This window comes from Curcuma longa, chromosome 21 (genome assembly GCF_044706935.1).
Source record: "Curcuma longa cultivar G26 ecotype Majalengka, Jawa Barat chromosome 21, ITB_CL_G26_1.1, whole genome shotgun sequence".
Taxonomy (NCBI): domain Eukaryota; kingdom Viridiplantae; phylum Streptophyta; class Magnoliopsida; order Zingiberales; family Zingiberaceae; genus Curcuma; species Curcuma longa.
Genome location: NC_133881.1, coordinates 10,293,307 through 10,313,050, shown reverse-complemented (window position 1 = coordinate 10,313,050; position 19,744 = coordinate 10,293,307). Strand labels below are relative to the sequence as shown.

Here is a 19,744-nt window from a genome sequence, read left to right as displayed (position 1 = left end):
GATAACAGGTTAAAAGTTGCCTAGTCCCATGATCGGGACAAAGCCACGGAAGCAATAGGGGACATTGTTGGTGCAACTACAAACTCAAACATCAACAAACTACCACCTTTCTTCATGTAGTTAGCAAAATCTGCAAGCAATAGAGGAGTTTGAAACAGTGTTTTTCCAAAGTTAAGATTCCACAAGACGAGTTATCATTCACAATGTCACAACACAGAAAATGCTGATACCAGTTTGTCAGTAGCTCTTCTCTGGTTGCCAAGGATCCAAATAGTATAACAGAAATTGTTTTTTTTTCTTATTCCGCTGCAGTCAGCATCACAGGCTCATGTAAGAAGGAACAAAAGAAAGGAAAAAACATAGACGCAAAAAAAGCAATAAACATATATCATCAGTTTGTAAAACTGAGAGGGTAGAATAGAAAAGGTTCGCCAAGAGTTGAGGGTAAAGAGAGCTTTCAATGAAGTTTCTGCGCATTCGGAGAGGAAGACATTAGGGCCAAGGTTTCGGTCACATAAGACATGGCACTTAATGCTGCTTTAAGGACCTCCTGCGAGCAGCCAGGCTTCACAATGCTTCTTACCTATATAACATTGCCAGAAATATAATATATCATTTTTTTCTTCCAGAATTACGAATTATAAAGAAAAATTCGCCTGAGTGATCCATAGCCAGCTAGCATCTTAACGAAATGCAAAGGATGACAAGAATGCAAGAGTACGAAATTTAAACCTCATCAAGATACTCCTGCAGCTTTTTGATCCTGCCCATGTAGTCTTTATCTTCAACGCACAGTGTGAGAGGTTTAGCATCAGCACCTGGTCCATCAAACTGGACGGGCCCTGGGTTTCTATAGATATCGTCCATCAGAAATCTTGAGAAGTTGTTTCGTAGTAACCTGGAATACAAATTTAAGTAAGGTTGACTGATAAAAACATGCTAATCTATAGTTTGCATATGGAGGAAATAATCAAAAAAATCCTTGAAATATTCTAATGAAAAACTTGTGTTCTTACTCTGAGAATGGAGATTCTACAAATTATTATATCTGGCTAACATTGGCTAGCGATAAAATAGAAAGTTCCAAAAAAGGATCAGCAAGAAACTATTGGATACACATACTCATATGCTTTTCCTTTCAAGTCAACTGTGGCTGGATGGATGGCAGGTTTTCCAATTGAGGTGATTCCAGGATGACATGACCAATGTTTCTTCACCGTCATCATTGCCTAGCAATAATCAAAGCCTCTCGTCAAATGAAACTTATATGCACATTATTTAAAGGACAATTCTAACTTAACCCTTAGAATTTGCCTTAAATTGCAGTTTAACCCCAAAACTAAAAGTGTTGATTTGGGCAGCAAAGTTTGCAAGTTTGTTCAGTTTGGCCGTTCAGAGCATTTGAATTTCAGTAACAAGTTGATGAGTCGCAGGTCTTACTGTAAATGGAGCAGCACCACATTTCCACTTGTTCACAGGGTTTTTCAGATTTGTAATGGTAGCCATGTACCCATTCAAGCCAGCTGCTAGTATGTGATAGCACACGTGGCCAAGAACCTAAAAGAGCATTAATTTGATAGACGTCACAACTCAGATGAGGAAGTTAAAGACACCAGTTGCAAAATGTAAGACATACAAAGGCATAGTCACAATCAAACTTTGATGGTAAGGATCCTCGAGCTTGATACCCAAAAAAGTGGCATATTGCATTGAACTTTTTTCCTTTGTAGGTACCTTCCTTCTGTAAAATAATCCACAACTTAAACTGTTAGCATAGAGGATGAAAGATGCAGCATAAAAATAAATAAAAGGAACGTGACCACTTAATAGAAAGTTAAAGAGCACATTGTCAGTCTGAACTCTAAGTACTGAAAACTCTTGAATTTTAGTTGAACTTACTAAACGCTTGTTCATTTCTGTCTCAACTAAATGTGCAAGAAGCTTCTCTGTCTCAATCTATATAGAAAAACACTATGCATTAGTAAGAGAAGAAAATGACTGCTCTTCAAATATTTTCAATATGTAAAATGTTAGACGTTTACTTGGGAAAGCTGTGCAGAGTCATCAGATTCTGGATGCAGAAGTAACTGCAGTGACAAGAAGGGGTTTAGGGTTGATAAATATTTCAGGAAATATTTTCCACGATCTAGCAAATAAACATCTAAATATATTCTAATACACAAAGAAGCAGCTCATGAAAGTGCATGTACCTGTTTCCTGATGAATGGTGGCAAGAATTCAAATAAAGCAGAAGCCCAAGGTGAAAGTTGAGAGGAAATATCATCAACGGACACTCCCCGGTGATGAAGAGCATGAATTTCCTAATCCATTTGACCATTAAATTATATAAAAACAAGTCTCCGAGCTTCAATCTAACAAGCAACGAAAGTATAATGAAGCAAGGTTTATTTTACCTGAAGCAAGGCATATAATTCTGGTATACTCTCCACAAGCCCCTCCGGAATAAGGATGACACCGTGATTCTTGTCTGTATCAGAAGCAATTGGTACATCAGTAAATGATTAATAGAACAGTTAATCAAAAGAGTTCACATGTTACCCGTCTCAGCCCTGGCTTGGACTGCATCACATATTTGTTTTGTAATATCAAAAATTGTAGATTTAGATGACGTGACCTCCTCCCCTAGGATAACCTGAAGCAGTAATAATAAACCAAGAGTAGAATCTGAGTTACATAGAAAATAAAAAATAATAATAAAGAAGAAGATAAAAGGCAGCAAGAACAGATAAATGCAACCAGAAATAAGAACTTACCAGATTGGGATGTGACTGAAGAGTGCATTCCAAAGCTACATGGGAAGCCTTACGGCCCATCAGGCGAATAAAGTAATAATACTGAAAAGCAAATGAAGTCTTAAATAAGTCAAAGAATCAAAATAAAGCAAAGCAAGTCATAATAATCTCTCAGATAGTGTGTGATTGACAGCACCATGTACAAAAGAACAAGTGCTAAAAATTTCCAATTCAGTGCTGATTACTAGATCAGCTTGGAATGATATCAGATTAATGTTGATTCATATCAACAGACAATAAGGACCGGGAAATGTCTGGCTCAATCACCACTCAATGTTTTTCTAGAGCTCTCCCCTTCCAGTGTGATCCACCAACTAATGCAAACCCTAGTTTTGATTTAAACCATCATCTATAGAGTGAAACAAAGTTTCTCATCTGTGTCAACCACCAAAAATAGAGGGACCCTAAAGAAAATGGATGTGTATATTTGACAGGAGTAGCAGCCATTTATCCAAACTTGAAATAGAAGAATTGACAGAAGAGAGCAAATGAATGACGAAACCCAGGGATTGAGAGCTGATGTATTCACCTTGTACAGGGCATACACAAAGAATATAGCTCTCACTAAAGTATATACAAAAGTGGACACATGGCATGTCACAGGGCAAAAGCACAGAAGAAACAACAAAATGATTCTTTTTGAAATAAAGTATATAATTTTTATCCTTGAAAGGAATCAAGGACCTAAAGTGAAAACTAAGTGGATGTTTTTTTCAGTGCTATGTTCAAACACAACACAGAACCATCACTCTATGTTATCACAAAGCTTTAATTTAAGCTAAAGGAGCAAGGCAGGGTACCTTTTCAGCTGAGAGAGCATCTGTGCATACATTACTAATCAGCTGTGAGTTAACCTGCAAATAGAATGACAAAAGTAATTTTTGTTATATCACTGAACAATATCAGCCACAACCATGGGAAAGTGTAAGACGCAACCAGAATGTATTTTGAAAATCAAAATAAAAAGGCTATGAGAAATGTGATTCTCTAAATTTAAAAGAAAATAAAACACAATTCCAGTTGCAATTCATCTTAGGATAGTTTATAAAGAGCATAGTGTCATGAATTTAGCAAGATAAATAAGAAAATATTATATAACTATTTTCATTAAAAAAAAAACAATACCTTGCATATTGTATCAAACCCAACATTTGTTTCAACAAACTGATTCTTTAGATCTCCATTCAAGGTTACAGGAACTCCAACCACCTGTCAGCAAAATTTCTTCGCATTTAATACTTATAGAAGATCTAACAAAACAACCTTTTTCCTCATAAAGATTCACCAAAATTTGCAATAGTATATACATCAATTTGGCAAATTAAAGTCCTTTGGACACCAACTAGATACAAAAAAAATATTAGTAGTTTGTTGAGTCAACAAACTCAAAATCTGGAACCTTTGTTGGGCATTTTAACTCAGCAAATGTCTCAGCAAGCTGGGCAGCATCTGTGTTGGAAGTAACTCCTAGAGAATTGTAAAAGAAAAAAGAAAAAGGATAATCAACAGTTAATCCTGGCTATCTGAATAGACATACTTTTGCATAAATAGACAAGACCTCCAATAATGATGAGACCGTCTAACTTCAAGTCTTTGCAGGCCAACATTGCAGCATTGACTTGTTCGGTTGATCTTATCTGATCCTTTGTCCGGCCAAGTAAATCATAGCCACCTACAAAGCCAAGGAAATATTATAGTTAGAAGAAATATATGAAAATAGTAGAAGAAAAACTGTCAGATCATAGATATCCTTCAAAAACCTTGATTTTTATAAGTTGACAGGATATCATCAGTTATTTCCACAGTTTGCTTTGCAAATAATCCTTCGGTACCTCCTGCAAGGAATGAGAATAAATAATGCTAAAGGATACATATACAATTCATTAAAATTGTAGACAATCTAAATCATCCAAGTAGCTACCTAGTAAACACAATTTAGTAAAACAAAACAAATATGATTTAAAAATAACAACTAGAACAATAATTTTTGGGAGGAAAAGCATTCAATTGTTGAGGTAGGTCCAAAAAGCATTTGAAAGATATTAGTACACTTTGAGCCTTATTTAAAAAATAACCTCAAAGAATTAAGATTGCATGGACTTAACACATTCTTGGATATAGAGAACAACCTAACAAACAAGTCCGTTGCATGAAAAAAATAATAATTTAGATCTTTGGAGGCTTCCACTATGGCAAAATTCCTTTTCCTATAGCAGGATGTTAAAGTACGGAAGCGGAAAACATGATAAAAGATGGAGAGAGAAAAGATTATTGAAGTATTCTTTTTGTGATAGTACCCAAGAAATTAAAGTCATAACAATAATAAGCAATTAAAACAACACACTGTTCAAAATTCAAATAATGGAAGTTATGCTGTACTTGTAGAAAGTCAAGACAAAAGCATAGAAGAGATGCTAGGATTGGATGGTAAGTACTAACTTGGCATTAGTAAAATGCATAAAGAACAGCATAAAACTACCAAAGGGCTAAGATTATAGACACAAGTATAAGAAAGATTCAGCATAAATCTAAAATATCCAAACTAATGAGCACTAATCAACACTCAAATGAACAATTAAATTAACCTTTTCAATCAAGAATGGAAACAACTACTCATCTATAGATTATGATTAATGTCTCATAAGAAATACGATTTAGAAAATTATACAGTTAAATGGTTCAGTGGACTAATAATAATGAAAAATTACAATTGTGAATTGTATGAATGTCCAATTTTACTTTGTTGGGCAATTACCTTTTCTATACTCCATGCATCATGGTTGGTTAGAAAATTGACCTTTGAGGAACTGCACCTCTTTCCATGATGTAGTAACCTCAAGATTTACATAGAAAGCTAAATAGACTTGCATAAGGGTAAAAAGACAAACCTATATAACCATATATATTTGACCAATGAATATCATATGTAGAATTATGATGCAAATCCTACTAGACCACAAGTGTTGAGGTGTATGACAATTTGAACCAGATATCATTACAGATAGTGCAACAAAAAGCTCTATTTATATACTTTTAATGAATATTAAATAAATACTGGACATACCAACAAACCCAAGCAATGTACTTTTAGGGTTGTGGGTTTTGATAGCATCATAAAGACCCCAAATGACGTTGTGTCCTCCTGGGGATTGCCTCCCACAGAATACTATACCAACCCTACAACAAGAAGCAAAATGGTTAGTAGTTGCTTGAAAAAAGCTACTAAAGACAAATTGCATGTTAAGTATTGATTTTTATAAAGAAAACAAATTTCTGAATTGCCAACAAACCCAAGACACATCTAACTAATCTCCATACACAAAATTTGCATAATGTAAGTTGATCAACTTGTTAAAAAATTCTGATCAATTCAAACTTATTACTTATGTGCCAGAGGTTGACTCTCCATGAGATGACAAATCAGGTTGGCATGCATACAGCTCAATTCAGCCAAAAAGTTGCAGATTGACCAGAAAACTGCGAGTTAGACTAACAGGTTATAATCAATATTTTCAAAACCAAATTACACATGACTCAATGAACTGGCAGACTGCCAGGTTACTGATATGAATGATTCAATCAGTTAGACAGACCCAGTCACCTAATCCTTGTTCATCGAAACACAATCCCACGTGGCTTCAGGAAAGGCACAGTTATTGCTGAACAGCAAAAGTATCACCATACTTCACAAATATATCCTTGGGTCCAAGTGTACCAATTTCCTCCATGCATACAACCTCATCCAATTGAGAGACCCTCCTAATTGGATCATCAATTCATACTTCAATCTCAATGATCCTCTTGTTTGCCATTAGCTTATCCTCTAAGAAAATACTAGACTAGAGCAAACTTCTAAATTTCCTAGTGCATTCTGTATACAGTCTATCCTTTTTGAGTTGCTAATTCTACAAAAGCTCTATTGTCATACTCGTAGTGCATTAGATGGCACATGGGAATGTTATCAAGTTGAAAGGTTCACAATGTAATGTACCTGATATAAAATAACTCTTGTATTTTAAGTGGATGTCAATACTAGAAAGATGAATTTATATAAGAAAATACACCTAATATTTGGTTGCTCCACTATGATATGCGCATCTGGAACTTTGGCAGTAGGCCTTAAAAAATGTGCCAATGGTTGGCTATAAGTGTGTGGAAATACTTGGCTAATGACATGTGCATCAGTGGGATTAACAGCAGTTGTTGCATCTCCAAACTCAACTCTGACTGCATTGCCCTGAAAAGAGGATACAAGAGTAATCTTTTAGAACATACCAGAATACAATATGAGTAGGAACAAGACTATTGGCCAGCAATATAAATAACCTATATTAAGACAGCTGAATCAAATAAAGAATGAGTTGGGTTCAATAGACGAAGGTCAAGTCATGCTAGAGTTTTAGCCAATAATGATATGATACAATGATAATTTTGTATCTGGCATTAAATTAACTTGGAACCACGTGCATCTAAAGCACCTTTTACTAAAAGAAATGTAGTTGTATGCAAACCTAGAGCAAGAGCATGATGAACCATCCCCAGGACTTATTGTTAAGAAGAGTGAATGACTATTCTCATTAATAGCATGAAACCAGCCCGATAACCATATGGGATCCAATTTCAGTATTATATCGTGTTATGCCAATATGATTTCAATACTTATTTAATTGAACTATTAGTGATAACATAATTAATTTTATTAAGAATAAGTTATAATTTTTAATTAACTATTTTATTATAATTGTTTATTTACTTAATAATTAATTAGATCTCCAGTACATATTTGATATTTGTTCTTCTATTTATATTTGTTGATTAATTTGAGCACCTCAATTCTTAGAGTTATATATCTTTAGTCGTTTGTAAATTATATATTTCTTTTATTTTATAATGATCTAAACTTATAATATCCTCAACTCTTGTAAGCAAAATGCTTGAATAAACAACCAGAAAACAAGAAAATGAGAAATTGTCCTCTATTCTACAACATTATAGTAATTCTAGATTTGATTGAAAATGTAAAATATTATACAAAGATTCGAGCTTTTTCAAATTTTGGAAATGTAAAATATTATATTTTGGGTTTAAATTAAATTTCAAATTTATAAAAATATATGTTCCATTTTGACTTATTTTGATCGGTTTGTGATGGATCAAGCTTATATATATACCCCTCCCGCTCCCCCTCCTCCACCCCAAAGTTCTTTTTTTCCATATTCTCCTCCTCTACCTGCTCCTCTAAATCAAATCCTCTTCTCTTCTCTCTCCAAGCTTCTCTCTTTCTCTTGTCTCTCTTAATTCACTGTGCACGGCTGTCGATGCTCAACCCTCATGTTGTCTCGTCGTGCCAATATGGTTTTGCTTGCCAACAACACACAAAATAGTGAATTCCACCTGTGCCAATTGGCACGGCTCGACATTTCAATCCTTGCAATAGACTTTGCCGAGTTTTGGTAAAAGAGGATATCTATTTATATGTTCTAATGGATAATTACATGTATATAAAGGACACAATGTAGAAGCCCTAAACCTAAAATATCAATGTGGGTAATGGAATTGCTGAACATCCATGACATAAGATCAAAAAAAAAAAGGAATGATTTTTATGCAAGAAAAGAAATGCATTATTATGGACTGGCATTACTGGAACTGACATTACTGGACGTTGATTCAAGTAAATGTCAATATCTGTAAAATAACCATCAATTGTCAGTATTTTTGCATCTGTATTTATATTCTTGAAGAAAAGTAGTGCAGCCAATTATTTACTATATGAGAATTTGCTATAATAGTTACAATGTTTCGACAATGCATCCATGCAAAATGATAGCCTAACAATTCCACATATATGTTTAGTTTTTGAGAATTCCTTGTTGATACGTTCGAATTCAGGAGTTCAAAAAAGGGGAAAATAAAAATAAACATATCCATTCAGATTCCATAGCATTATCAATAAAAAAAGGTAATTAACCATTCCATTTAACTAACTTTCTCTAAAATTGACAAAAAGGATCCTCAAAATAAAACGTTTGTCGCATGATTGGACAAATATTAACAGACGTAAGTGCTAAAACAGCGTCTCCACTAGAGTTAACTAGTCCAGAAAGAATTTCTCCTAGCGAGGACTAACGACACGCTTAAGAATACTTTCGTTACCTCCCTAAGCAGTCCTGAAAAAACTGTCAGTAAAAATAAACAAAAACGAAGCCTGCTCAGTGCGCCACAACCGCCCGAGCTCTTCGTGAAACGTTTAAACGACACACAATATCGAATGCGTAAAGCATGCAAAGAAGAGAGATCTGAAACGACAGTTTCATCCCGCACTATCAAACTCTCAAACAACCAAAAAACCCCTTCAGATCCAACAGGAATACACAGCGTGGACGACGATCCAGCAATTCCCCCGCAAAACCCCACACAACAAAGAGAAAACGCACTATACCCGATCAAAAACAAGCGAGGGCAGGCGAAAAAAACACATCCCAAAAATAGCGGAAACGAGACCTGAAGGCACGGCGGAAGTTCCGGTTGGTACAGCGAACGCTGCTTTTGCAGATCTGAGAGCTCCCTCGGCACGCCGTAGTCGGAATCCATCCTCCTCCACCTGCTTCTCTCTTCTCTCTCTCTCTCTCTCTCTCTCTCTCTCTCTCTCTCTCTCTCTCTCTCTCTCTGCTTCTTGCCTTGCCTCGCCGCAGCCCGTTTGAGTAATGAATTAAAAAGAAGCGCTGAAGCGGTAGGTTTACCTTCCAGTCGAACCAAGTTACTGTCCGTTTCCCCTCCGAACCACCAATCAGCTAAATGTCTCACGTGAGTTGTTCGTTTTTGTGGGCCCAATTATCATCACCAATGGTGGATCAAATGTTACTTAACCGTTGCCGAATCAAAGACAGGCGATCCGAATCCTCTGATCCAATTGCGACCGTTGGAAAATGCCCGGATACTTTTATTTTTCACAGATAGGCCATCGCGTGGGACCCGGAAATTATCCGGTCCGTTTAGGAAAATGCCGAGTGCCCTAAGATTCGTGTACAGACACGTACCCGCCCGGATAGATTCTTCGTGATGTTGACGTGTAAGTTTATGGCTGACATCAGTTTAAGATTATGTGGAACTTAAAATTAGAGAATTATTTTTATAAATTTTAAAGAAAAATATGTTTAAAATATTGCGTATAATATTAATATCTCGTTTGGATATTTCTAATTTGAGCATTTAATGCTATTTCGAAAATCACTGTCGACAAATTATCGCATAAAAAAAATTATTAGGGGGGTAATCTGGAATTGTGCGTGACGAATTTTGCTCACCAGCTGCGAAAGATTCTTCCACTGGGATTTCTTCTCTCCCACGATTCGCTCGGTACGCTTCTCTTCTTCGCCTTCCGAATTAAAAAACCCTTTTTTAACTGATTTTGTGCTGTTTTCCCGGGAGCAAATCGAGTGAAAGAAGGCTGAGGAACAGATCGCGTAATTTCTCTAATTTTTCTCGTAGATTTCCATCTGAATTTGTTATTTCAGGGTTTAATTACCTTTATTTTTTTATTTTCCGAAACCTAAACGGGTTCCTAAATTTCTCATCTGATAATTTCTTATTGTAATTAATTACCAATTATTAGCCGTCGAATTTCGAAATTCATATTTTTATTTCACCCAAAAAATTGGTCGTTCTTGACCAGAAAAAAAAAAGGCTCTTTTTTTTTTTAACACGCTTTCTTGTGCTCGCCGAGTTTAGGGCTTCCGATTTCCTCTTCTGAAGTCATGTAGCTTTTAAAGTAGATCTAAAAAGCTGCGATTTCGATGTTGTTTCCCCCCTTTTTCCTATGTTATTTCAGGGAATGCGGGGAAAAAATCGAGAAATCTGCTTGGATTTTGCTTTTTTTTTATTGTAGAAGTATGGAATTGCTCGGAAATGTATCCGTGAAAATAAAAATCTGATCTTGTTGCATTTTCTTAATGCCCGGCGAAGATTTCTGTCAATTCATGTTTGCCGCCGGGCAGTCACTGTTGGGACTGTAGCAGTCGGGAAGCATAAAAGGCGCTAATCCATGGAAAGAAATCAGTCTTCTTTGTTCAACCCGAAGGTTATCGATCACGAGAATGGTGTTCGAGTCTATGAACCATCAGGCAATGCCGGTGTTGCTCCCATGTATCAGGGAGTGACTGGTTGGAGTTCCGGTGTCACTCATTCGTTCCATGGAGTGGCAGGCGGCGGCGGCGGCGGTGGCGGCCTTTCTCCCGGCAATAGCTCCGGGGAGTCGTTCAAGAGAAAGCGTGGCCGTCCGAGGAAGTATGGTCCGGATGGCACGCCAACACTCGCCGTATCACCGCTATCTACAAGTCCGGCGGCTCCTCCTCCGAGCACCGGAGCGTTCTCTCCGGCTACTCATATTGCTGCAACAGTTGTTGCAGAGGGTGTCAAAAGGGCTAGAGGTCGCCCACGAGGTTCAACCAACAAGCGACACATAAAAGCTCTTGGTAAGCTACATTCTCACTGTAATCTGTAATTTGTATTGTAAGTTGTTTACTTCTCGGAAAGGTTTACAAGTTTTCCATGAAGTTTCTGTTGTTTTCTTCCTTGGTTGTCAATTGAAATCAGTTGGATTTATCTAATTCTCAGTATTCTATTTAGTTAAACATTTGGTTCCAAATGCTATTTCTTGGGTTTCATCATAATTGCATTGTAATCTTGTATGGTTATCAATTTGGCTCTAGAAATTGCATTACATGCTTTTGTTGCAACTTTGATGACATCTAGAATTGCTCTTCTTCGGTCCACTATCGGCATTTGTGTTTCTTACAAGGTAAACTACTTGCAGGTTCAACTGGGACTGGATTTATGCCACATGTTATCGCTGTTCAAACTGGAGAGGTAAGCCCTGTTTATTTGTTAAACTAGAACTGATTTTAAGATCCTTGATGCTCCATTTGTTTCACATAAATTTTTTTTGGAGAATATTTCTAGAAAAGTAACTTATTTTTCTGCATCTAGCTATGTATGTGAAACAAAATCCAAAAATGCTTCTGGTGTCTATTTTTTGAGCATTGCATTATCTTAGCTTTAGATTTCATTTATTACTTTTTTTTACATATTTTATATTTTAATTCTGATCCAATCATGGCTTTGGGTAGCTTAGAGCATATGTTTGACCTATCATATATTGTCTAATCTTATAGCATTCTATTGTTTATGAAATTTTTACTACATCATGATGTTTTCATCACTGGTATAGAATAATTCAATAGGTGGAACTGAGTTCAGCATGAATTAAGTAGTCAAACAGTTATGAAGTTTCAATTTAAAGATTATTGATGAAGAACAATGCCTTGTGGTTGTGCCTAGGCAAATGACTTCCTCGCATCAATAAGAATGTTGTTTTCTCCAAGTTTAAGCTATCTTTTAGTTTTGACTGAAAGTTTTTCTGTCCAGTAAACATTAGAAGTTTCTGTATTTTATAGTCTCGGCTTCTATATGGTGCCCAAAATACTATTTGGATCAGCTAGATAGTAAGACTCATTTGACTATTTTGTTCGGATAATGTTTGCTTGTGGAATTTTTCTTAGCAGTTTTTTATCTTTAAAGTTGTTTTCATCGAACCAAATTCCTTGTACCAGACATTTTGTCAGTTTTGAGAACAGTTTCAAGTTATCACATGTTTTGATCAAATTTAGAGTGCAACATTCCTCCTAATCTAAGATGTATATGCTAAATGATCACCAAGTGCACAGTGATTGAAGAACTAGGAAGGTGCTACTCTGATTAGGTCTCAAGTCGTAGCCGATACTCTCAAGAGGATACGGCAAATCCCCTGTAAAACCAGTCAAAGAGGTATGCATAGGTGTGAGATCCTTAGTGACACCCATCTTAAACAAGATTGAGTAGAAAAGGAGGTCTCATGCTGTCATGCATCTACTCAAACATCCTCATGAGGTAGTCAGATATAATCAAAGAACTGTTATGTTATAGCTTTGAACCTCACAAGTTTAGCAGATCATATTGCTTGTAATTTCAATGTTCGTCTAGCTAAGACGACACTAAACTGCTTATATCTGTTTTCTGGTACTCTTCAGGATGTGTCGGCAAAGATCATGGAATTCTCGCAGCAAAGCAGACGTGCGATTTGCGTCCTGTCTGCAAATGGTGCAATTGCAAATGCTTCTCTCTGTCAGGCTGCTACATCTGGTGGCACCTTAAGTTATGAGGTCAGTCTCGGAATATCGTGATGTTAGATGTTCTTTTATGTGGATCTTCCATATCGTTAGGTTACCTGGTCGATACTTAAACCTGATATAATACTTGGTTTTGTTTACACTTTCATGCCTGTTCCTTTTTAACAGGGTCGTTTTGAAATCTTGTCACTCTCTGGATCATTCCTGCCGACCGAGAGTGGAGGCCAGCACCGCCGGACAGGCGGTCTCAGTGTTTCATTAGCCGATCCCGACGGGCATGTTATAGGCGGCGGAGTGACTGGCCGATTGATAGCGGCCTCACCGGTGCAGGTAATTGTAAACTTACTTTTAACATGGCCCGACAGGATTGAGCATTGCTTTTGGTCTTGGGAATTCTGTGAACTTTGTTTGGTGCTAAATGATAGAAACTGCTGCAGGTGATCGTAGGCAGCTTTGCCTCTCAAGGTCAAGGGAAAAAGGGAACTCAGCAGTTGATCGCTTCAGGGCCTTCTGCGTCCGGAGCAAAAGACTTGGAAACACTCGCTTCGCTCGCCGGCAGCTTCTCAGCATGAACATTGCACTGCACCACGATACACACTGAACTAACTTCAAGATCCATTGAGGTTGTATACATGTCTTGTTTTCGTCAATAAATGGCAGCTTTCTTTCTTTCTTCTTCTTCTTGGTATAAACTTCCAAGATCCAAAAGTATTATACACGTTTCGATCATGTGCACTGCACCACAAAGGTCAAAGGTTCAGATTGGGCACCGTCGGCCTTTGTGTCGCCGGCGTGCTATAATTGGAATTCGAAGCCAGCTGCAGATCACTACTTCACGGACGAATGGCTTATCCTTGGACTGCTGTGCTCTCCTCTGCGTTCCTCCTCCTCGTCACAGCTCCCACGGCGCTCGCCGCCTTCGACTGCAACGCCGGCGACCGTGCCGCCCTCCTCGCTGTCAAGCACGGGCTCGGCAGCCCTCCCTTGCTCGCCACGTGGCTCCCCAACACCAACTGCTGCGCCTGGGACAACCTCTACTGCGATACGACCACCGGCCGCGTCTACAACGTCTACATCTACGACGCCGGCGTCGCCCCCGGCACCCCAGTCCCCGCCGCGTTCGGAGACCTCCCGTTCCTCGAAAGCCTCTCCCTCCAGGACATGCCCGGCCTCTCCGGTCCCATCCCTCCCTCCTTCGCTCGCCTCTCCCGCCTCTACCTCCTCGAGATCTCCAACACCTCTGTTTCCGGCCAAGTCCCGGCCTTCCTTGTCGGCACCAATCTCAGCGCGCTCACCCTCCCAAACAACAAGCTCTCCGGCGTCATCCCCGCGCAGCTGTCGCGGCTTCAGTACCTCCGGTACGTGGACCTCAGCGGCAACCGGCTCTCCGGCTCTCCGGCTCGATACCGCCGGGGTTGCTCCACGGCGAGTACCAGTTCCTCATACTGTCAAACAACAGGTTGAGCGGGGAGATCCCCGCATCGTACGGCGAGGGGGACGTGAACACGATCGACTTGGGGCGGAACCGGCTGAGTGGTAACCCGGCGTTCTTGTTCAACCGGACGCGGCCGACGGCGAAGCTGGATCTGTCGCGGAACGAGCTCGGGTTCGACCTGACGAAGGCGGAGATGCCGTGGCAGCTGGAGTACCTGGACCTGAGCCACAACCGCCTCCGGGGCGGCGTCCCGAAGTCGCTCAAGGACCTGTACAAGCTGCGGGTGCTCGACTTGTCTTACAACATGCTGTGCGGGGAGATCCCGACGGGGAGAGCGATGGCTTACCACGACGCGGCGAGCTACCTCCACAATAAGTGCCTCTGCGGCACGCCGCTGCCGCCTTGCCGTCGCCGGTGAGCGGCGCTACGGCATGCGTCGAGGTCTCGAGAGTGTTGATTACGTTGAGTGCAGCTGACTCTGTTCGTTTCTTCTCTTACTGTCATCCAGCTGCCGGCGGCGCAAACAATAATCACGATCACTCTCTGATTTGACTTCAAACCAAAAGGATCTTCAAATCTTATCGCAATCTATTTCAACATAAACAAGAATTCTAGCTGATTTTTGTAAAGTCAATGGAAAAGATGACACAAATTGAAGCTTCAATTGGTTCACATGGCTTTGCAGGACTTGATCACTGATCCAATGAGGCACATAATTGTAATATAAAGATCCCTATCAATATTAATATCAATGAATCTAGTTTAACTGTGGCTTTACATTAATAGGATTACAGATAATCTTAAACAACACATACTTTATATATGATAAACAGATATCCAAATTTTAAGCAAACACATTGCCTTAATTAATAAAGATCTCTCTATCACTGCTTCTTGATCCAGATTTACTGACTCTAAAATACACAGGAAAATTTCATCACAAGCAATTGGCCAATGAAAAATTCATATTTAATATTATCCTAGAAACTTAAAATTTATTTGAAATTGATGAGGCACATTTCAATAATGTTTCCATTACTGAAATGACATGTGTACAGTAATGTATCATTCTGCTGCATTAAAAAATTATAAATCCTATTTAGTCCTATTCACTATACGAGGTGATCAGTTCGGCCTCATTTCCCACTTACCACTAGGGTAAATCGGGAAGTACACGCAGCGGCCAACTCAGACACCCAATATCCTTTGATTGCGCTTCTCGTTTGAAGAAAAAATTTTATAAATATGTCGTATCTGAGAATTGAATCACAGCTACCTAAGTGACAATTTATATATCCTACCGCGGCAACATTACCCGGGACATCATTCTGCTGCATTAACTCCACGCATGCATTTGCCCAGGTAATCACTTAGTATATTTTTCTACTTCATTTCCTTGTCTTCTTTCCAAAACTAAGTCTCTCCCTTACCATCTCTCCATTCCCTGTTGATTCTCATGGATTAAACAGAGCCAAAATTAATTATACTCCTGTTTATTTAGAAAGACAACTGCATTTTACTAAATCAGACTTGTAGATTTTGACATTTCTTATTTTGCATACCTAATTTTCATAATATCAAAATGACCCAACACATTCACATTATACCCTTTCCTTTTTACGACATAATTAGATGGATTTACATATGTATCTTTAAATTTTTACTTTACTCATTCAAAAATTTAGTATTATCAAGTCACACTATCGAATTCAAATCTAAAAGTATAAATATATTAACTTCTAAAAATATATTGAATTTCATTTGAAGTGATTCGGAATTTTCTAGTTCATTAGTCAATTTTAAATGAAATTAATTGATAGATCTACACTATTTTAAAATTTGATATTTTTTGAAGCAAGGAGTTCTCAGAATTCATTAATAATATTATTTAGTGAGTATCATTGTATCTTATAATGAATTTGATAATTTCATTTGAAGTGATTCGGAATTTTCTAGTTCATCAGTCAATTTTGAATGAAATTAATTGATAGATCTACACTATTCTAAAATTTAAAATTTTAATATTTTTTGAAGCAAGGAGTTCTCAGAATTCATTAATAATGTTATTTAGTGAGTATCATTGTATCTTATAATGAATTTGTAATAAATTTTATCAAATCTCACTATTTTTAATTTATGCTATCGAATTCAGATACGAGGGCATGGATAATTAAAGAGACTTTCAAAAATATATTGATTTTGATTTGAAGTAATTCAAAGTTCTCTAAGTCTATCAGTTCCTATATCTGAATTTGGCATCATAAATCTAAAATAGTGAATTTTTTAATGAATAGAATAAAAATTTAAAGATACAACCTCTTGCCCTCTTCTAAAAAAAGATATCATATTGTCCCTTACTTCCCTCCCTTTCCTTTAGATTTTGACATTTTAGAAACATATATTTATTTGTTATTTGCTATGTATTAATTGTTAATTTGATGTTTTTGAGTTTTCATCTATTTTGATAAGTAGGAATCTTAAATCTTTTTTATTGTTTTGATCCGTTGGAGTATTGATGGTTGAATATTTATTAGTTTTATCGTTTACGATTAATTCTAAATATTTTTAATTTCTTGACATATGCCTTGATTTTTTTTTATAGAATTATGTAATATGTTAAGATATTTTTTTTAATAAAATCAAATGTTCAAGAATTACCATCTTCTGAAAAAGTACTACTCAGATTGCTGAAAAAAGAAGTTATGAAACATATGTATTGAAAAAAACTCTCATGAGCCTTCTAATAAATTTCATATTGGTTCAAATGTAATTGAGTTTCCATTGGACTAAGACTTAGCTAGGATTATAGATTATCATAACTCAATATCTATGAAAGAATTCTAAGCAAGTATTATATAAGAGGCATATGCCAACCCTGTAGACATAAATTCAAAACTCGAGATTTCAATAACAACGCTAAGAAGATTTAATCCGTTATATTTTGATAAATTTGAGTGGTTGGAGTATAGCATTACTAAGGATGTTGCGTTTTATCTTTATTGCTATCTTTTTAAGGACCGTAGGGAGCAAGAGGGTGGCGATAAATTTGTTGGCCAAGGTTTTACAAATTGAAAAAAGAAATAAAAGTTACAAGAGTATGCGGGGGTCCTAATAATGCTCATAACTTAGCTTTCATCAAATGTGAGACTTGCTAAATCAAGAACAACATATTGAAAATAATTTTATTAAAACAACAGAGGAAGCGAAAATTAATCATAGGATTCGACTAAAGTCATCAATTAAGTATAATAGATTTCTTATGAATCATGATCTCTCATTTCGTGGTCATAATGTGTTAGATTATTTTAATAATCTATTTTGTGGCTCATGTAAATTATAGTTATATTGACCTTATATTAAAGTGTTTAATGTGATGATTGTTAAGCATAAAAGAAATAAAGTTAATTGGGTTTTAATTCCCTCTCCTTAACCTTATAAAGTTATATAAATTAAAGTTGAAGAGGTGTGTGTGGAGAAGTATGTTTGAATAGGTGTGTTTTAAAGAGATGTGTTTGAAGAGGTGTGTTTAAAGAGACATGAATGAAACACACCTCTTCTTCACTCTATAAAAACACATTACCATACACTCTTGTAAATGCATCAACGTATCAATCACTCACTAGCTCCCTCTCGATCTCTACATCATTAAAGAGCAAATCAAAGCAAAATGTTTAAGGGGAGAAAAACGACATTCGACAAAGCAAAATATACATATACAATGGATCAAGGTTGGTATATTATGTAAACTTTTCATTATAAAAGTAAAGGTTGAATAAACAACGTTATAATGAGATTAAGTATGGAAACATAAAGTAATCGTTTCTGGTTCTAACACTTGGTATCAGAGCAAGATTCTATAACGTGTTATTCACCGTTTATGTTGAATGGAATGCATAAAAGTATGTTTGCATGATGGGATTGGCCGATTAAAGTTTGTCGGTCATTTTTCAGAAATAAAGTAGTTTAAATTAAAGTGTTTTGAAATTAAAATTTACTCATTTGAATACTTGATGTACAAAAACTTGTTAGTCACCAAAGTGACCTAGTTTGAAAGGATCAATATTCAAATTGTGTAATTATCATTCGTTCAGTATAAAAGGATGCTATTGATTAATTGAATATCTAAACGTTTGAAATTGTTGATTACAACATTATATGATCATCCAAAGATGGATCAATGTTTGTAATTAACGATATAAAAGAACATATTTACACATTTAATTGATATGGTTATATATCCAAAGATGTTGAGCATGTTGATTTAAATGTATTTATTTATTATTAAAGTATATGTTGTCAGCATCATTAAATGTTATTTCTTTAAGTATTGCCCAAAGGTGAACTCTAGGAAATAAATTATTGTTTGTCTAAATCTTTTTAAGTTTATTGCATTAAAGTATGAACATGTATGTTTTTGCAACATTTATGAATTTGTTATCTTCTGGCAACAACTTACTTAAGTTCAATGGCTTGAACTATACGGATTGGTCTGAACAAATCCAGTTTCAACTGGGTGTAATGGGTTTAGACGCAACATTAGTTTGTGAAAAATATCAGCAGCCATAAATGAGACTAGTAAGGAAGCTGACAGGGCTGCTATTGAGACTTAGGTGCGATCTAATCGGCTGTGTTTGAGCTTAATGAAGTTGACAATGACTGAAAATATTAAGCTATCAATGCCAAAGACTGATAATGCTAAGGAATTCATGTTGAGAATTAAATAATACTCCCAACCGGACATTACGGATAAATCCATTGTTGATAATCTCATGAGTGATGAGTTGACGACCAAGAAATTTGATTGGTCGCAATCCATTCATGATCATGTGACGAGTATGGCGAATCTAGCTGCAAAGCTGAAGTCAATGGGCATAGATGTGAGTGAATCATTTTTGGTTCAATTTATCATCAACTCACTTCCTCTTGAGTTTGACTAGTTCCAGGTGAATTATAACACTATAAAAGAGAATGGAACTTTCAAGAAATTAAGGCCATGCTGATTCAAGAGGAAGGGAGGTTGAAGAAAATCAAATATCATGCCATAAACTTGACATTTCAGCATAAAGGAAACAGCAGCAAGAATAGATCAAATAAAAAAGAACCTGAAGAAGAGAAAAGCTCCATTAAATGTCAAAGAGGGGCATATCCGAATGGAGTTTAAGTGCTACTTCTGTAACAAGGCTGGACACTTAAAGAAAGAATGCCCGAAAAGAAAAGTTTGGTTCGAAAAAAAAAGGTACGCTATTTGTTTCAGTATGTTTTGAATCAAATATTATGAAAGTACCCAATAATACTTGGTGGTTGGATTTTGATGATACTACTCATGTATC

At 36.7% G+C, this 19,744-nt stretch overlaps 2 protein-coding genes and 1 pseudogene across 3 annotated transcripts; 2 read left to right on the top strand and 1 right to left on the bottom strand.

The window, feature by feature from the left end:
* Window positions 1-227: 227 nt before the first annotated feature.
* On the bottom strand, window positions 228-9,452 carry LOC141814416 (pyrophosphate--fructose 6-phosphate 1-phosphotransferase subunit alpha-like). The gene is made up of 19 exons (XM_074702382.1): window positions 9,318-9,452; window positions 6,878-7,050; window positions 5,878-5,990; window positions 4,574-4,648; window positions 4,372-4,485; window positions 4,213-4,280; window positions 3,939-4,022; window positions 3,614-3,667; window positions 2,775-2,855; window positions 2,560-2,653; window positions 2,415-2,488; window positions 2,211-2,321; window positions 2,043-2,087; window positions 1,900-1,956; window positions 1,637-1,741; window positions 1,441-1,557; window positions 1,123-1,229; window positions 733-898; window positions 228-583 (listed from the first exon to the last, which is right to left on the bottom strand). Exons 1-19 carry the CDS (start codon window positions 9,405-9,407, stop codon window positions 458-460), a joined length of 1,854 nt encoding a protein of 617 aa, XP_074558483.1. The 5' UTR covers window positions 9,408-9,452; the 3' UTR covers window positions 228-457.
* Window positions 9,453-10,056: 604 nt separating this feature from the next.
* Window positions 10,057-13,651, top strand: LOC141815245 (AT-hook motif nuclear-localized protein 10-like). 2 transcript variants are annotated; one of them, XM_074703157.1, is made up of 6 exons: window positions 10,057-10,172; window positions 10,779-11,287; window positions 11,629-11,681; window positions 12,881-13,012; window positions 13,148-13,309; window positions 13,417-13,651. In XM_074703157.1, the coding sequence occupies exons 2-6, from the start codon at window positions 10,858-10,860 to the stop codon at window positions 13,549-13,551; spliced, it is 912 nt and encodes a 303-aa protein (XP_074559258.1). In that variant the 5' UTR covers window positions 10,057-10,172; window positions 10,779-10,857; the 3' UTR covers window positions 13,552-13,651. The 2 variants fall into 2 exon arrangements, with proteins under 2 accessions (XP_074559258.1, XP_074559259.1); XM_074703158.1 differs by lacking the exon at window positions 10,057-10,172 and adding an exon at window positions 10,238-10,279.
* Window positions 13,652-13,761: 110 nt separating this feature from the next.
* On the top strand, window positions 13,762-14,832 carry LOC141815163 (polygalacturonase inhibitor 1-like; annotated as a pseudogene).
* The last annotated feature ends 4,912 nt before the right edge of the window (window positions 14,833-19,744 follow it).